Here is a 19,466-nt window from a genome sequence, read left to right on the forward strand (position 1 = left end):
GGCCCACTGGTAGCACAGCTGTGTAATACCTGCAGCATGATCGGAGGGTAGTGCAAGGGTACAAAGAAAAGTCCATCCATACTTTAAGGCCTACAGAAGTATACGGTGTTAATGAGCTAGGGTAAAGGGAAAATTTCACCCATACCACAGATCCTATCTGGAGGCAAAAGCCATCTATTGATGGAAAGGGGCAGAAAAGCCTCCCACCACCAGTCCCTGTACTGACAGGAGGCAAATACTAACTGCTGCTGGAGAGAGTATAGAACACACACTCTCCCTTATCCTGCACTAACACTAGGCAAATGCTAGCTAAATACTGGGAAAGAACAGAAAATGTACTCAGACCCAGATTCGGTGTGAATACAAAACACTGATACTCTCACACTGGAAAAGAGACAGGGAAACTGCTCACATCCTAGACCCTTTGCCCTGCCCTCCCCACCTGATACAAGGCAAAGTCCAGCTGCCACAAAGGGAAGAGGCTCATGAAACCTGCCTGCATTCTAGATGCTGCATTGAGTAGGATGCAGGGGTTATCTGCCCTTGGGGAAGTACAAAAGCAAGGAGAAAGCTCAGCCCCTGGGGCTCAGGTGCATAAAACCTGTCTAAGACTGAGGCTGAAACAGGAAAACTGCAAACCCCTTCTGCCCCCACTACAAGTCTTACACCAAGTAATAAGTAACAGCATCTGCCTTTTGGAGAGGGGGAAGAGCAATGGAGAAAGATCCTACAAAGATATATAGGGTAAGGTGTCAGCTAAGAGTAGAACAAGAACAATGGAAAAAAAAAAACAAAAAACCTCTAGCATTGCAGGCCCTGAATTAAAACCAAGGTAGCAGTGGCCCCCCACTGGAGGAATTTGAAGTCTGTGGTACACTGGTGGTAAGAATAGCAAAGTACACTCCAAATCTAGCTCAACTACTTACTAGATTGATTCAACCTAACTACCTGACAGAAAAAAAAAAAAATGTACTACATGTCTGAGTGTAAATACCACAGTTTCTATTATTCCTCCATATGTAATCTGTGACATTCAATCAAAAATTACAAAACACGGCTGGGCGCATTGGCTCACACCTGTAATCCTAGCACTTTGGGAGGCCGAGGCGGGCGGATCACAAGGTCAGGAGATTGAGACCATCCTGGCTAACACTGTGAAACCCCGTCTCTACTAAAAATACAAAAATTGGCCGGGCGTGGTGGCGGGCGCCTGTAGTCCCAGCTGCTGGGGAGGCTGAGGCAGGAAAATGGCGTGAACCCGGGAGGTGGGGCTTGCAGTGAGCCGAGATTGCACCACTGCACTCCAGCCTGGGTGACAGAGTGGGATTTACAAAACACATCTTTTTTAAAAGATACAACAATTCATTGTCAAAAGAGAAAAGAGCAACACAACCAGAATGTATTGGAACTATCAGACATGTCAAAATACCTATGATTGATTTTTTTTTAATCTAGTGGAAAATGTGGATGACATCTAACAGATGAGAAATTTCCAGCAGACAGATGGGAACCATAAAACAAAGTCTAAAGGAAATAGCAAATTGAAAGACAGATTAGAATGAAGAATTTCTTTAATGGGCTTATTGGCAGACTGGAAATAGAGGAAAGACTCTGCAAACTTAAAGAAAGATCAATAAAAATTATTCAAACATAAAAGAGGAAAGAGTGAGATAATATAATGGTGCATTTAAGAGCCCTGGGACAATATAGGCTAACATGTTTGTAATTGGAATCCCAGAGGAAGATGCAAAAGAAATATTTGAAGAGATAATGGCTGAAAATTTCCCAAAATTAATTTGGAGAACCCCAAGCAGGAAAAATACAGGGAAAACCATATCATAGTCAAACTGCTAAAAACCTAAAAGAAAGTCTTAAAGGCAGTCAGAGAAAAAAGAAATCTTACTCGCTGCTATGATTTAGACATTTGTCCCCTCCAAACTTCACGTTGAAATTTGATCTCCAGTGTTGGAGGTGAGGCCTAAAGGGAGGTGTCTGGTTCATCTTGAACACATTAATGCCCTCTTTGGTGGGTGAGTTCTTACTCTATTAGTTCCTGTGAAAGCCGATTGTTAAAAGGAGCCTGGCACATCCTCCCCCACCCACTCACTCCTGCCCTTCCCCCTCTCTCGCCATGTAATCTTTGTACACGCTAGCTCCCTTTCATCTTCCTCCTTGAGACCCTCACCAGATGCAGATGCCCAATTTTAAACTTTCAAGCCATCAAGCATCACGAGTCAAATAAACCTTGTGTCTTTATAAATTACCCAGCCTCAGACATTCCTTTATAGCAACATAAAATGAACTAAGACACATACTATGGGAAAAAAAGAATGATGGTAGATCATACCAATGATGGTATTCTAGTTTGCTACGCAAACTAGACGATAGGGTGACATATTTAAACTGATGGAAAAAAGAACACTGTCAATCTAGAAATGTATGCCTAATGACAATATATCTTTAAAATGAGGCAAAATAAAGACATTTCAGAAACAAAAGTGAGGGAATTCATAGCCAACAGATCTGCACTATAAAAAAATGTTAAAAAGGCCAGGTGTGGTGGCTCATGCCTGTAATCCCAGCACTTTGGGAGGCCGAGGCAGGCAAATCACGAGGTCCGGAGATCGAAACCATCCTAACATAGTGAAACCCGTCTCTACTAAAAATACAAAAAATTAACCAGGCGTGGTGGCACACGCCTGTACTCCCAGACTGGGGAGGGTGAGGCAGGAAAATCCCTTGAGCCTGGGAGGCGAAGGTTGTAGTGAGCCAAGATCATGCCACCGCACTCCAGCCTGGTGACAGAGCAAGACTCCATCTGAAAAAAAAACTTACAGGAAGTTCTTCAGCAGAAATCTGGATCAACAAAAAGGAATAACAATCACAGAAAATGGTAAAATGTGGGTAAACATAAAATATAATTTTTTAATTGTCTTTATCTCTTTGAAAGATAAGTAACTGTATAAAGCTAAAATAGTAACATATTGTGGGGGTTACAGCTTATATAGAAGTAAAATGAATAACAACAACAGCATAAGGCACAGAAAAGGAAAACGGAAGAATATTATTAAAAGGTTATTATACTATATGTGAAACAGTATATTATTTGAAAGTAGACTGATAAATTAGAAATGCATATCATAAACCCTTAGAGCAACTGCTAAAAAAAAAAGCAAAGAAGTATAAAAAATAATAGTGGAGAAAAAATGGTTTCATTAAAATATAATGATAACTATGTCAACAATGGATGAGTCCAGGCAGTTGAAGAATTTATGGAATTCACTGCATCACACTTGCAACTTTTTTGTAAGTCTGACACTTTTTTCAAAATAAAATGCTTCATTAAAAAGTATTCAATGACAAAAATGACCCGTAAGAAATCTTCAATATTTACCCAATCCCCACAGTGTGCAAAGTCTACAAAAGAAAATACAAAACTACACAAAGGAGAGAAACCATAAGAAATCTATCAGGCTGTTGCTCACATTTGAATTAATAGACCATGAATCTATATCAGAGAACTGTCCAGAAATAACAAAGTTTCTTATTAAGGGACTAGTATATTCCCCAACTCCAGGAGCTAATAATATGGAAACACGAAAAATGGAAGTCCCCCAGCTGGGTTCTATCTTGTGATATCATTAGAATATCCCTACTGTCAGAGGCGTTCGAACCACAGCAACTCCATTTTGAGAGAGGGCTAGGAAAAAGAGGCTGGGACCCGCTGGGCTAAATTCCGAGAAAGTCAGGCATTCCTAGCCTCTACATGTTTGTGGTTAAGGGAACAAATTAATAGTATCCACTAAACAGACCCAGACTTGGGAGTATCCAGATATCCTGATATCTGGAGAACAAAGGCATTCCTAATTTTTCTTCAAAGATGATAATATTGATTCTTGCAAAGTGTAGTAATAAAGAAAATTAATCCTTTATCACAAACCTTTGTAGCAGAGCACATCTCCACATGTATACAAGCACTGTACCTAGGATGGATGCATTCCTCCTCTTACTCTGAGGAACACCCTACTCTGTCCTACGGAGTAGCTGTGCTTTCACTACTTTACTTTCTTAATAAACTTGCTTTTACTTTGCACTATGGACTTGTCCTGAATTCTTTCTTGCACAAGATCCAAGGACCCTCTCTTGGGGTCTGGATCAGGAACGCCTTCCTGTAACCACAGAAGGGACTGTAGTGCAGAAACCCTGACCCAGTGGCTACCTTTGGGTACGTGGTGGTGGTCCTGTAACACTACCACAACGTGGTTTAAAAGTCCTGCACTTCCTGTAGTCCCAGCTACTCAGGAGGCTGATAGAGGAGGACTGCTTAAGCCCAGGAGTTTGGGTCCAGCCTAGGCAGCATAGTGAGACTCAGTATCTAAAAAAACATTAAAATTTTCTTTTAATTAAAAAATAAAAAGTCTTGCACATATCAAAATCTACACATGCCTCAAAGAACATTTACTGAATACTAACCATGAGCTATGCCCTCTGCCAGATGCAAGGGATATAGGGAGAAAAGTGGTACATTAATATCCTGAAACCTAAGAATAAAGACGGCCGGGCATGGTGGCTCACGCCTGTAATCCCAGCACTTTGGGAGGCCGAGGCAGGCAGATCATGAGATCAGGAGTTTGAGACCAGCCTGGCCAACATGGTGAAACCCCATCTCTACTAAAAATACAAAAATTAGCTGGGCATGGTGGTGCACGCCTGTTATCCCAGCTAGTCAGGAGGCTGAGGCAGGAGAATTGCTTGAACCTGGGAGGCGGAGGTTGCAGTGAGCCGAGATCGCGCCACTGCACTCTAGCCTGGCAACAGAGTGAGACTCTATCTAAAAAAAAAATAAAAATTTAAAAAAAAAGAATAAAGACAAAAATATAAAAAGTGGCCCAGAAAATGAATAGATGTTCTAACAAAAGTCCTACATACCAGGTACAGAGGAAGAGAGCCTCAGGGAAGAAGCGGTCAGGGAGGCTCAGAGTCAGGTTTTCAAAGATGAAGAAACTGAAGGAAAGAAGCTGCTGGAAGAATGAAAGGCAAGAATTGAAGATGGCAGACAATAAAGGATGAGCAATGGCCCAACATCATAAAAAAGGCTGGAAGGGACTGACAAGAACACATAAAGGGATTAGCCTTAGGGGGAAAAAAAAAAAAGGTCTGAGAAAGAATGAGGTCTTTGAGGCCTGGCACAGTGGCTCATTCCCAGCACTTTGGGAGGCCAAGGCAGGAGGATTGCTTGAGGCCAGGAGTTCAAGACCAGTCTGGGCCACACAGTGAGGCCCCACTCTACAGAAAAATATTTTTTTTTTTTTAAAGTAGCCAGGCATGTTGGTGCGCACCTGTAGTTCCAGCTACTTTGGAAGCTGAGGTGGGAGGATTACTTGAGCCCAGGAGGTTGAGGCTACAGTGAGCTATGATCATGCCACTGCACTTCAGTCTGGGTGACAGAATGAGACACTGTTTCAAAAAAAATAAGAGGGAGGGGAGGGGAGGGGAGGGGAGGGGAGGGGAGGGGAGGGGAGGCGAGGCGAGGCGAGGCAGGCAAGCAGGCAGGAAGGAAGTCTTTGAAAGAAGTGTCTTTCTGATAAAAAAGAGAAGACAGAATATGGCTACCACTTCAAGTTCCTTATATTCACTGTAAACACCTGCCCGTGTACATAATTTCTTTTATCACAAAGAAATCACACACAAACACACGACCCATCCTTCGCATGCCTTTCTCCTGAAGCCTGGAATAATGTTCCCATTCCTCTCCTCGCCTAGTTAACTCCCACGTGTCCTTCAGATCTCAGCTCAGTCTTCTGCGATCTTCACTCAGCACAGCACACCCTTCCTTAACAACACCTAACAGACCGGATTAACACTTTCCCTTCCCCGAACAGACTGTAAATTCTATGAGAGCACAACCCGTCTCTATTTTAAATTTGTATTACCCTCCAGAACCTGGTGTAATGCACACACATAGCAGACCCTTGAGAAATAGTCATTAAATGAATGAACCAACAAAGGAAACTTAAAACCTGTCTTCTCTATTTTTTATGAGCAACAACTACACACAGTCATACAAAAAAGCAAAAACTATGTTTCATCAAATTACTAAAGATAAAAACTGTCTCAGAAGGTGGCTCACGCCTGTAATCCCAGCACTTTGGGAGGCTGAGGCAGGTGGATCACTTGAGGTCAAGAGTTCAAGACCAGCCTGGCCAAGATGGTGAAACCCCATCTCTACCAAAAATACAAAAAATTAGCCGAGTGTGGTGATGGGTGCCTGTAATCCCAGCTACTTGGGAGGCTGAGGCAGGAGAATCACTTGAACCCAGGAGGTGGAGATTGCAGTGAGCCGAGATCGTGCTACTGCACTCCAGCCTGGGTGACAAAGTCAGACCCTGTCCAAAAAAAAAAAAAAAAAAAGAAGAAGAAGGATACCCTATATGATTCTTAACTAGCAATGTTAATTAACACGAGAAGAGTTATAAGTAACAGACACCCCATGATAATTTCTTAATTAATTTATGTTATGTCTCTCAAAGTGAGAAATACACACAAATGCTAAATCACGATTAACTTTAGAGCTGAATATAGTAAAATGGGAGGCAGCACAGTCTATAGTTTAAGTGTAAAGGCTTAGAATCAGGCTGCCTAGGTTGAAACAGTGGCTCCGTTCTCATCAGCTATGCCTTTGGCAAGTTACCAGACTCTCTGTGGTAGACATTAATGTTTTCCCCTAGCATCCAATCCCTTCTAGCAACAGTATCACTTTTTGTTCAAGAAACTACTCCCTGTCATATATGCTTCAGTTTGGTCCCACGCTAGGCTACAGGATGCAGTTTGTGACCTAGGTTTAAGTGAGTGAGTATACCATTTTCCCTTAAATAGAATTACTGTACCAGCAACGGGAACTTGATCAAAACTGTGACAATCAAAGTCAAATCTAAGACCTTTATCTCAGCTATTAGAGAAACAGAACAGAACTAGAAAATAACTAGGGTTGGAGTTTCTGTGGTCACCTTCAGGCTATGAAGTTAGAGTTAATCCTAAAACAGAGTGATCTCAGAAAGGAAACCAAAAGATAATGTGAAAGCAGGTCCCGGGGACTTGGTCTGAGCCCCTGCATCGATCCTCACCTCTAACTTTTCAGTAAATTTTTGCTTCTGCTTAAGCCAAAACAGTTTTCTATCACTTACATCTAGGACTCCCCACTAATAGATTTTATCAGCTTCAGTTTTCTTATTTGGAAAATGCGGATTCTCTAAGCTTCAGTACCCTCAATCTGTGAAATGGAGGACCCACCTCATTGGTCTGTGGTGAAAATTAACACTTAGCACATAGCATATAACTGACACATCAATAACCCTGCTAGGGTACTTAAAAAAAGAAAGCACTTTCTAAAAAGAATATTTAACTGTATATGAGGTTTTAATTTAAACCTGAGAATTATGTGACTGGGTAATACATCTGAATGTGCAAAAAGAGAATGGCAACAGCCAAAACATAAATAGGAGTAAAAATTGCCACTATCAAGTAATTCAGGCAATAACCAGGAATATAATGAGAGTTACTGCAAACTGTCTCTAGAAATATAATGATGCAAATGCTGAAGAAAAAAAATCTTAAACTAACTACATCACTAATAAAAGTAACAAAAAACAACAAGTAATGAAATAATAAACAATGATACAGAAAAGAAGCAACAGAGAAAATGCAAACCAAAATTAGTTTATTCAAAATATTACTAAAATTGATAAACTTCTAGTAAGACTGATCAAGAAAAAAAAGAGGGAAAAAATTAGCAATGCCAGAAATGAACAAGGATATATAGGGTATATCATAGAACTTAAAGACATTAAAGAAATAAAAAGGGAGTATTACAAATAACTATATGCCAATATATTAAATGAGACAAAATTAACAACTTCATTGAAAAACACAACTAAAACAGACACAAAAGTAAAGAGAAAATTTAAATAGCCCTATATCCTTTTTTAAAATTAAATTTGTAATAAAAAAGAAAAACTTTCCCACAAAGAAAATTTCAGAATGTTGGCTGCAGTTTTTAAAGCACTGTGTCAACCAAACAGAATACCTGAGGGTTAGATGAGGCCCTCAGATCAGCAGTTTTTCCTCTCCACTAGATTTTTAATGAATGGGAGAGAAGTACAGAGAGAGAAATAGTGAAAAAAAGGAGGAGAAGGAAAAGAGTGAATGACAATTTAGGAGATAAAGACAGGGTAAAAGTAAGAGAAAGCAAATAATCTTCGATGTCAGTAAGACAGAGGAATTAATACAATCAACAAAGACTAGATTATTTGCATAATGTTGTGAAATAAGGCAACTTGAAAAATCTATGGGTTAGGTTAGAAATCAATGAACGGGCCGGGTGTGGTGGCTCACACCTGTAATCCCAGCAGTCTGGGAGGCCAAGGCTGTGGATCACCTGAGGTCAGGAGTTCCAGACCAGCCTGGCCAACATGGTGAAACCCCCGTCTCTTACTAAAAATACAAAAAAATTAGCCAGGCATGGTGGCAGGCGCCTATAATCCCAGCTACTCAAGAGGCTGAGGCAGGAGAATCGCTTGAACCCGGGAGACGGAGGTTGCAGTGAGCCGAGATCGTGCCATTGCACTCCAGCCTGGGTGACAAGAGTGAAACTCCATCTCAAAAAAAAAAAAAAAAAAAGCAAACAATGAATGAACGGAAATGTACCACTAAAATAATGTTGATTTTCTTTAAGGCAGAACATTGTTGATTGGTATTCAAGGCAGAACACTGCCTTCTTTGACCTCAGCTAGGAACCTGCATGTTGGGCAACAAAGATTTTTTCACTGCTCTGTGCGTGTCTTTGAATGTCTAAAAGCACTGTGAGTACTGAGTTTGAGGTTACAAATACAGTGGGTTTTAATCTAACCTAAACAAGAAAATGGCAGAAGAGAGTTGTTCAAAAATCTGCCAAGAAAGTAATGATGATAGTACACAAAGTAAACTACAGAATGGTTGAACTAACTGTAATAATAATACATTATTATTTAGATAGTATATTACTGGGTTAATATGTTCTATTACAAATTAAAACATTAGTTCCAAATTTGAAAAACTGCTCCTAAAAGAGCAGGTAGAAAAATTTCCCTGCTATGGACAAATAATACTGCAGTTTCTGAAAACAGAATTGAACCAGGGAGCCAAGGAAACCTAGGGAAAAAAACAAAACAAAACAAAAAAAAAAACAGATAAATCAGCTCTATTTTTGGTGGGTCTGAATTTAACCTACAAAGCTTTCGTTATCATTACTGAAGTATAAATAAAAGATAATCTAAAGAAATATAATTGGTTATCCTTATTCATGGCAGTCATTTCCATAAAATTGCTGCAAACACTGAATTAGTAAATACTGACCCATTGCTCCTTGGAAAAAATACAAAGTTGGGTTCCTGTATGCTGCAAACACTGAATTAGCGAATACTGACCCATTGCTACTAGTAAAAAATACAAAGTTGGGTTCCCATGAGCCCATATATATTGTTGATTCATGAACATTGAACTCACAACCAACAGCTGTAACTCACTATAACTCATGTCTGAATGAAGCCTACCTGACATATATTTTCTCCATAAGGCATATTACAGCTTTCTTGCCACAGCACTTCAGCACTATTCTTGGGGGCCATTTTAAACAGTAAAATAACCAACCAAAAACACAAAAATGTAAAAATTATGGCACTAAACAGACCTCAAAAAAGATACTTTTTTTTTTTTTTGAGATGGAGTTATGCCCTTGTCACCCAGGCTGGAGTGCAGTGGTGTGATCTCGGCTGACTGGAACCTCTGCCTCCCGGGTTCAAGCAATTCTCCTGCTTCAGCCTCCTGAGTAGCTGGGATATGTGCCACCTTGCCCAGCTCATTTTTTGTATTTTCAGTAGAGCTGGAGTGTTGCCATGTTGGGCAGGTTGTTCTCGAACTCGTGACCTCAAGTGATCTGCCTGCCTTGGCCTCCCAAAGTAATGGGATTACAGGCGTGAGCCACCGCGCCTGGTCAAAAAGACACTTTTTTACAGTATAAGAACGAAAACAAGAAGTCAGAACATAGCCTTGTCTAACCTCAGCTAGGAATGTGCACGTTGGGCAACAAAGATATTTTTCACTGCTCTGTGTGTGTCTTTGAATGACTAACAGGCACTGTGAGTACTGAGTTTGAGGTTATGAATACAGTTTAGCAAGTAAGTAAACTTGCAAATATAAAGTCCATGAATAAGGAGGATCAACTATAGTCACAAAAATTTACACTACCATCCTATGAGTAAATTTTAAAAGGTTTGTTGTAAATGAACCTAGAAATCTAAATAAATGTAATGAAATATAACAGGACTAAATACTACTTCTTAGGATCCACTTCACAAGTTTTAAAAAATAGTTATGAAATAAAAAATACAGACCAATTATAAGCCACTTTTGCAGTGGCATCAAGCAGGCCTCTTCAATTTACTAGTATATGACAATCAGCATAAGGAGAAATCAAAATGTGTTCATTTTTAAATAAGTGAAATCCATTAAAATACCATTTGGAGAACCTAAGGTGCTAAATTTTTAGCAACAGAGACACTAGTCCTTTGGCTGTAGTCAACTTTTTTTGAGATACCATTTATTCAAATGGACTGTTACTGAGTATCAAGCCACACTTCCCTCACACTCACTAAGATAAAAGGCTGAACCTTGCTGCCCAAACAATGATTTCACTACTTAATGCATCATTGCTAACACTGATTATACTACAATAAAACATATCATATTACAGTAAAAACAGTCTGATCTAGGCTTGACAGAACTCTCAGATGAGTGATTTAGCTACTTGCTCAACACTTTACATGTTTGTAAATCTTTAGTTCTTGAGAAAGAGAGGGAGAAACAACAATAAGAGAGAAAAATATAAAAGCATGAATTAATGGTAAATTCAAGTTTTTTAAAAAAAGCAGTAATCCCCCTACAAACCCATTTCTTTGGCATTCCAATTAACTACTACTGCATTACAATAATTACATACTTTACAGAAAATGGTGAAAATTGAATGAAAAAATTAGTAACTTGATACACATCTTAGAGATCATTCCAAACTGATGCTCATTTTTTACATCCCACTGTCGGCCAAGTGCTGTTTTTATACCATTATTTTAAGGTATGTGACTAGGCTCAGCACACCTGAACATGAAGCAGAAATGCTGCTACTTATTCAAAAAAAGAAAATAGTCCCCAAAATATTAGCCATAAAAACCCACACCAAATTGTATATTTTCTAAGATTTCCTGAAGAAACTGATTGTGTCTCCCACATCGTGATCAGTTCAATTCAGACCTAATCTAAAAATGGGGCAATTGTCACAAAATGAAGGAATTAGTACTTTAAAAAAGGAAAAAAAAAACATGGCACTATGATACCATGCTTCCCTGTGGCACAGTTTTGATGAAAACTTGGGTCCAAACACTATCTCTAACCTTCAAGACTAAAGTTGGCACACACATTCCCCCTTTAAGAAGCTATCAGTAATATTTTAAATTAGAACAGCTGTGAAGAAAAAGATAATTTTGTTTAGTCATGTTGTCAGGTTCTAACTGAGGTCTGAGGGGAGTGGATGAGCAAGTGGAGGGCAGCTGGAAAAACACTCCAGGAATTGTTGATAGTTTCAACATGGCTTTTCTCTCTCACTGGGTGTGAGCAAGCTGTATGTACAGCGTATGTACGGCAATTATACTTTTTACAGACAATAGTGACTCAGAGCCAAGCACAAACTCACGACATGGTTACATAATGTGCGAGGTTATGTGCCTGCGCTCCAAACCCGCTGAGTCATGCTGCGCAGAAAGGCCACCTCGGCCTACTCCTGACTAAAGCACAGCCATTTCCCTTACACATGTATTTTTAGTTTCATTGGGATCACGCTAGAAGTTACCAGTAATCTGTTTGTCTCACATTCCTCCTATTATTCCAAGACCTTTGTCAACATCCTGGTTCACCTCTTGTTATCATCTGAACTTCTGTAAGAAGATAAATGCTTTCCTTATCCCATTTCAATTCACCACACCTACCACCAGATTAATCTTTCCAAGGCATACTCTTATAACACTGTCCCCACATTCAAATCCCTTCAAGAGTACACACTACCATCTATATGAGGAACACATTTCCCAGTCTGGCTTTCAAGGTTGTCCACCATCTGACCTAACATACCTTTCCAGCCTTCCTTCTTATAATTCTCCAACAATTAACCTAAGCTCCAGAACACCTCAAACTTTCCTGTGTTTGTACCTTTGTTCAGGCCTTTCCTTCCACCTGAGTGCACTTTCTCATTTCCTGTTGAAATCCTGTCTACTGCTTCAAGGCTTATCTCTACCACAAAAGCATCCCTGATTTTCCTAACTCATGTGTCTCCCTTCCAACAGTCTGATATCACTTATACTTTGTAGCCCTCTTAAGGTGCTTCACTCTGCCTGCTAACAGTCATTTATCCTTCCTCCATCAGCAGAGTCTAAACTGAGTGTTTCTTGATAAAATAAAAGACCAAACTCTGTCAAAAAGATTTAAAAAAAGACACACCTTATTTCTACAAAGAGGGGAAAACATCTTACTACTGATAGAGTAGAACATGTTCCCCAGCAGAAACCTCTAAAAAACTCATGGCCAGTTATGGTAGTTCATGCCTGTAATCCCAGCACTTTGGGGGGCTGAGGCAGGAGGACTGCTTGAGACCTGGAATTCAAGACCAGCCTGGGCAACAGGGCAAGACCCTATCTCTAGAAAAATATAAAAAATAAATAGCTGGGCATGGTGGTGCACACTTGTCATCCTAGCTACTTAGGTGGGTGAGGCAGGAGGATTACTTGAGCCCAGGAGGTCAAGGATGCAGTGAGCCAAGATTGAGCCACTGCACTCCAGCCTAGGGCACAAAGCGAGATCCTGTCTCCTTTAAAAAAAAAAAAAAAAAAAAATCATGATTAAATCAACAACCTTACCAGACGAGGTGCTATACATTCAAATCATTACAAGGGATATGGAACCGGGAGAAGTGTAGAGGTTAAGTATCCCAAATTCATAAATCTGAAATGCTCCAAAATCTGAAACTTTTTGAGCTTCAATATATTTAACAGAAACACTCAATGGAGCATTTTAAATTTCCGGTCTTTGGATTTGGGATGCTCAACCAGTAAGTATATAACGCAAATATTCCAAAATTTGAAAAAATCCCAAATTCAAAATACTTCTGATCCCAAGCATTTTGGATAAGGGATACTCAACCTGTATTACTTTTCAAACACAGCAATCCAGTCCCTTGTCCCCATCAACACATCATATGAATAATAAAGTCTAACTATTCTAATAATGCCTCTATTATCTAATATCACTAGGATATGAAGGGTTCACATAATCGAGTTTTCTGAAGAAGTGGTTTCCTAGTGCAGAAACAGAACTCAGGCATGCCTGCAGCCTGGGCCAGCTGAAAGGTGTTCTTGGAAAACTAATCTTGACTTCACCCTATCTAGCAGAAAACACTCAGGCACAATGGGGAAGTCATTTTGTACCAGTTATTTGCAGCTGGTAAACAGGTAGGGCGCATGAAGGAAGGATAAAGAGGGTGGCAAAAACCCTATAAAATGTCAAAAGGATCTTTTTGCACCTGCCAGAATCCTCATTCCAGATTGCTGGTACCATTCACTTTTGTATGTCTCTGAAGAACTTTGGGGAGCTGAACACCTGTTACGTCTCAATACAAACTATGTCATCACCTGCTGGGAGTTTCCATACCCTTTGCCACTGAAAATTTCACACTCTAATTGTGTCTGTTATGGGTTGAACTGTGTCCACTCCCAGATTCATAGGTTGAAGTCCTAACCATCAGTAGCTCAGAATATGACCTTATTTGGACATAGGGTTGTTACAGATGCAAAATTAGATGAGGTCATACTGAAGTAGGGGAGGTCCCTAATTGAGTACGACTAGTGTCCACATAAAAACAGAAAATCTGACCACAGACAAGCACATAGGGAATATGCCATGTGAAGATGAAGTCAGATATTAGGGTAATGTTCTATAAGCCAAGGAACTCCAAAGATTGCCAGCAAACCACCAGAAGCTAGGCGAGAGGCATGGAACACATTGTCACTCAGTCCTCAGAAGGAACCAACCCTGCTGACACCCTAATCACAGACTTCTAGCCATCAAAACTAGGAGACAAATTTCTGTTGTTTCAGCCATCTAGTTTGTGGTCCTTTGTTATGGCATCCATAGGAAATTAATACAGCATTTATTGGTGTTGATATCTGTTGATATCACCAATCCACTGTGAAAACCACCAGACACCTCTTTAAGTGACCGTATTTCTTAAAAGTAAGTGTTACACTCACTGAACAAATACAAGTCAATGGCCTCTATGTGCCAGCCACTAAGGACAGAGCAGTAAGACCGACAATGTCCCTGCCCTCATATAGGTTATAGTGTAGTCAGGATAACTGACAACAAACCAAAATTACACAATGATAAAATTACAATTGCATTAAGAACAAAAATGATATATTTCCCTTCCTCTCTACACAGATGGTAAACACAGTTAACCATGTATGGAGCCTCATGGTATAGTTGGATGCCTTTCGTTTTTATTTTTGTTCCCCTACTAGATGTCAGGTTGTTGGCTACCACAAAGTCAGCTTTTACCAGCTACCTTCTTGTCTGTCTGCTCACCTCCTCCAATACATTTATATCTAATTTGGAGTTTCTAATGCACTCTGAGCTAAACAAAATCAAGTAACTAATATCGCTAAGAAACATATACCATGTAATGAAAATGGCTGCAAGTGAAAACTGAAGATTTGGCTTTAATGCAGGACTTTCAGGTTTACTTTAGATTCTCAGAGATTTTTTTTCCAACAGAATTCTGTTATAAGGCTCTGAGACAGAAAGTTATTGCTATATAAACCGGATTTTACCAAATAATTTTGTACTATATCGTCTGGCAAATGCTTGTTTCCTTTCAAAAGAAATGCAGTAAAAGGAAGCAAGAAAAACTTTTTCATCAGAAGTTCACTGTTTTCTGCATCAGAATATAATGGTTACTTAAGGAAGAAATACTATCCAAAGTCAGAATTATATAAGTTATTGTCAAGCACAAGGCAGATTTTTGTTAAATAATTGTCAATTGTTTAAAATAACATGACTATGAGGTTATATAACATCATAATTGGAAAGTTCAGGCAACATTTTTTGAAGGACTTAATAAATACCACCTACCTCTTATGCATATCCAACAATCATCTTTTTTGTTGTGTTTCTTAAGTTCTTCTTCAGTTACTTCAATTAACCTGCCTTTTAATCCCGTTAGATCCTTTCCACTTTTGGTCAGTCGAATCCAATCCATAAGGCTTCTGCCCTGTTTTAAAGGTACCTAAAAATGGAAAAAGGAAGAATTCAATCTAGCTTCTTCATTACTTTTAATTCCATTTTAAAAGATAATAAAACTCAAATCTAACAATTCTATAAATCCTTTTACAGCTTTAAGAGGCTGTCAACATCGTTTGTGCTATATTTGAATTATAAAAGGCAGGGCTTAGAAATCCTACCACACAAATTTTCACCATATTGATGTCACAGTACAGTAGTCCATCGGTATTCGTGGGCGACTGGTCCCAGGACTTCCCCCTACCCTATACCAAAATCCAGGATGCTCAAGTGTCTCATATAAAATAGCAAAGTACTGACATACAACCTATGAACATCCTCCCATATACTTTAAATAATCTCTAGATTACTAATAATACCTAAAGCAATGTAAATGCCATGTATATGGTTGTTGTATTGTATTGTTTTATAATTCTTATTTTTTTACTGTTGTATTGTTATTTTTAATTTTTTTCCCCAAATATTTTTGATCCAAAGTTGGTTGAGTCCTTGGACGCGGAACCCAGGGCAACACAGGGCTGACCATATAACAGGAATGGTATTGAACCAGAAACTAGAAAAGAGGTTCTGGTCCCAGCTCTGACATTAATATGTTACAGTCACCAGTTTGGACCAAAATTTCTTCACCTTAAAAATCAAAAGAAATTTGACAGAAGAAAAGGTAAAGAGACAATTAACTATAGTTGATTTTCTGGACAAGATAAACAGACTATTAGAAATCATTAGATAGCAATCTTATCTAAGAATCCATTGAGTAACAAAGTTTATCAAATAATGGAAAATAAAACTTGTAACACTGTAGGGAAGGGGTGGCAAACTATGGCCTGCACCTGTTTCTATACAGCCCTTGAGCAAAGAATCATCTTCACATGTGGTGGTGAAGAGCCTGAAACCTTATGAGGCTCTCAAAGCCAAAAATACCACCTGGCCCTTTGCAGAAAAAAAATTGCCAACCCTTGCCTAGGGAACTTGGTAACAGGATGGTTTGGGTTTTTATTTTGTTTTGTTTTATAAAACACATTTTCAAAGTTTTCAGATGAGAAGTATTTTTAGTACTTTGACCAGAACATTTTCAAGATATCTCTATGGAACTAAGCTTGCCTGACTAATTTGTAACGTAGTAACAGAAGAATGTTTAATGTAAAAGCAGACACATTCAAGGATGTTTACATATCTCACTTTCCTGAATCATACCTATTTTAGACATCCTTTTACTCCCAAAGTAACAAGTTAATAGGTCTGTGGTGCCTTTCACATTCCATCCTGTCAATCTACATCATTCCATTCTGGCTATCACTGAAACTCTAGGTCTCTTGATCCCAATAAATGAAGTGTGAGAAAATGACCTTTCCCATCCCAAACTAAAATCACTCACCTCTCTCCATTCCATAATCCACAGGAGAGTTAAAGCAATCTTTCGGAAATGCAAATCTAATCACAGGCTCTCCCTCCTTCAGTGGCTCCTCAGGTCACCTTATAACAACGTCTCTAAATTCCCTAGGGATTTACCAGGTCTTCACAATCAGGTCTCAGTTGACCGTACTAGCTCCATGTTCTAACTTTTGCTCCTTTCGATTATATACTTTGGCCAAATGGGAACTGATTATTTGATTCCTTTATTGCTGTCAAGTCCTTGCTTATGGTAGTGTTGCTTTCCCTGCATGGATCAACCTCACTTTAACTCCCATTAATTCCTCTGGAAGGCTTCTCTGATCCTCAACTCCTTAGTGGTCATAACACCCTGTTGTACTACTTATGACGTTATAACTGAATGTTCACTACTTCATGCAACCTATGAGACTAAACACCTTGAAATCAGAGAGCACAAACTCCAGCATACGGTAGGTTCTCAGTATTTGTTTACTAGTATTAATAGAAACAATAAGTATCACATGTTGAGTGCATATTCTGTGTCACACTCAAATCTGTGAGATCTGAATCAAAGCCTCAGGACAAGTAGCATTTACTGGGTGCTTACCAAGGCTGTGCTAAGAGAAACATTATCTCATGGAATCCTATGAACAATCCTATAAAATGGGTACTGTTATTCTCATTTACATCTGAGGAAACAGACTCAAAGAGATTAACTGGCAGATATGGTAAAAGAATCTAGGTCTTTCTCACTTCAAAATCTGTGCCTTTAAAAAATTACAATAAGTCTTCACTTAAGCTGGTCACTAGGTGCTTGGAAACTAAACTATGTACAACGAAACTAATTTACCGTGGGTTAATTGACATAAACAAAAGTTCCTGCAGCATATTTCTGGTCACAAAAACATCATCAGACTTCTAAATAAAGACCAAAATACTTCTAATATTAAACACTGAAAGAAATGTTAGCTATATATACATTTAAGAAAGATTAATTAAAAAACAAGTAAGATAATTATTTACCCAATTATTCCAGTTCAATGTCACTGGTAGTCAGAGCCTATCCCAGTAGCTGAGGGCACAAGGCAGGAACCGACCCCGGACAGGATGCCACCCTATGGCAAGGCACACTCATACACACCCAATATTCACGCAGACTGGGACCATTTAGACACACCAATTAACCTAACTTGCATGTCTTTGGGCTGTAGCAGGAAACCAGAGTACCCAGAGAAAACCCACGCAGACACAGAGCGTGCAAACTCCAAAGACAGTGGCCCCGGCCGAAACGAATTTTTTTTTTCTCATCAATATTATAACTAAATGCTGTTGAATGAAACAACACTATTTGAGAACCTTTTGTATAATATACAACCTTCCCAACTAGGTTCTATTTTCTCAACCTCTACCCATTTCATCCAAACCTGACTCAGTTTTTACATTCTCAGCATCATCTTGTTTCACAAAGAAAAGAGGAAAAAGAGTGGAGTCTGAGTTTTCCTTAGAATTGCACAATAATCTTATTTTGTTCTCTTTTTGGACCAAAGACCCACCTTTGCCATCGCCCCCTGTGTGACTTTTTGTCTTTGCTTCTAAGTTTTCTCCTTTAAATGGATGCTAAGAACACAGCTGGTATTTTTCACGAAGAAGGGCAGCAACTCATATTCTAATTCAGAGATTCTCTCTGGAAAGACTATGTTATTCAGTCAAGTATTTAGCTTCAAGAAATAGGTCAAAAAGCAGTGAGAAAAATATACATGATTGGATGGCTAGATGATTGATATATCAATCAGTAAATGAAATTTCACAACAGAACCACAACACAAGCCTACACAATTTAGGGCAACATTTCTTAGCCAGTTTCCTTTTCTGTGAAAGAGACAATAAAAGCTTTCACTTCACAGGATAATTGTGAAGATCAAAGTTAATACATGTAAAGCACTGAGAATATACACGGCCACCCGTAAGTACTTAAGAAATCTCTGGAAAGCTAATGAAAACTACAGATCCCTGAACCTATATTCATTCTGAACTAGAATCAGAACGCCAGGTCGAAGTGGAGAAAAATAAGAAAATCGATTAAGGGTTCCACATGATGCTAAGACTCAAGAGTTAACCGAGTGGCCCAAGTAAGTGGAAGTGTCACAAACGAAAGATAAAGATATGGTTACAGAATGAGGAACTAACAAATAGGAACAAACAACATTCGCAAAAGAACAAAGAACACAATTTTTATTGAATTTTGCAAATATGAAATATATCCGTACAGTATTCCACCTGTTGCTAACAGCAACTGTGCTCAACAAAAACTCCAGAGTATTATATTTGCTTCGAAGTTAGCAAGTGATACTAGTAGAAAAGGCAATAACAGAACAATCAGGTACCAGGGGAAGAAAGAAAGGCAGTGTGACTTGGATAGTGTCTGTAAACGTGACCCAGCTCCCCAGCGCCAGAAGTCCCCATCCTTGCACCGACGGTCACTGTCGCCACCGCCAAGCCTTTCCCTCCTGCGAGGGAACCCACATTGAGTGATGTGGTACAACTCCTTCAGGAAGTGAAGAACAAAAGACCAGGGAGGAGATGAGGTTGAGGGAAGGAGGCTGATACCGAGCGCCTACAATCCCGCAAGCACAGTGCCTGGCTCTGTCATATAAATTTAAATC

At 39.3% G+C, this 19,466-nt stretch overlaps 1 protein-coding gene across 3 annotated transcripts in view; it reads right to left on the reverse strand.

Moving 5' to 3' along the window:
- LOC100603380 (cytochrome b5 reductase 4) overlaps positions 1-19,466 on the reverse strand; it is a 111,449-nt gene that overhangs the window by 85,661 nt on the left and 6,322 nt on the right. For all 3 annotated transcript variants that reach the window (XM_030798239.1, XM_030798240.1, XM_003258288.2), the window contains exon 2: positions 15,265-15,418. In XM_030798239.1, the coding sequence (XP_030654099.1) occupies positions 15,265-15,391 (127 nt within the window). In that variant the 5' untranslated portion in view covers positions 15,392-15,418. The remainder of the gene's footprint in view (positions 1-15,264; positions 15,419-19,466) is intronic.

This window comes from Nomascus leucogenys, chromosome 18 (genome assembly GCF_006542625.1).
Source record: "Nomascus leucogenys isolate Asia chromosome 18, Asia_NLE_v1, whole genome shotgun sequence".
NCBI lineage: Eukaryota > Metazoa > Chordata > Mammalia > Primates > Hylobatidae > Nomascus > Nomascus leucogenys.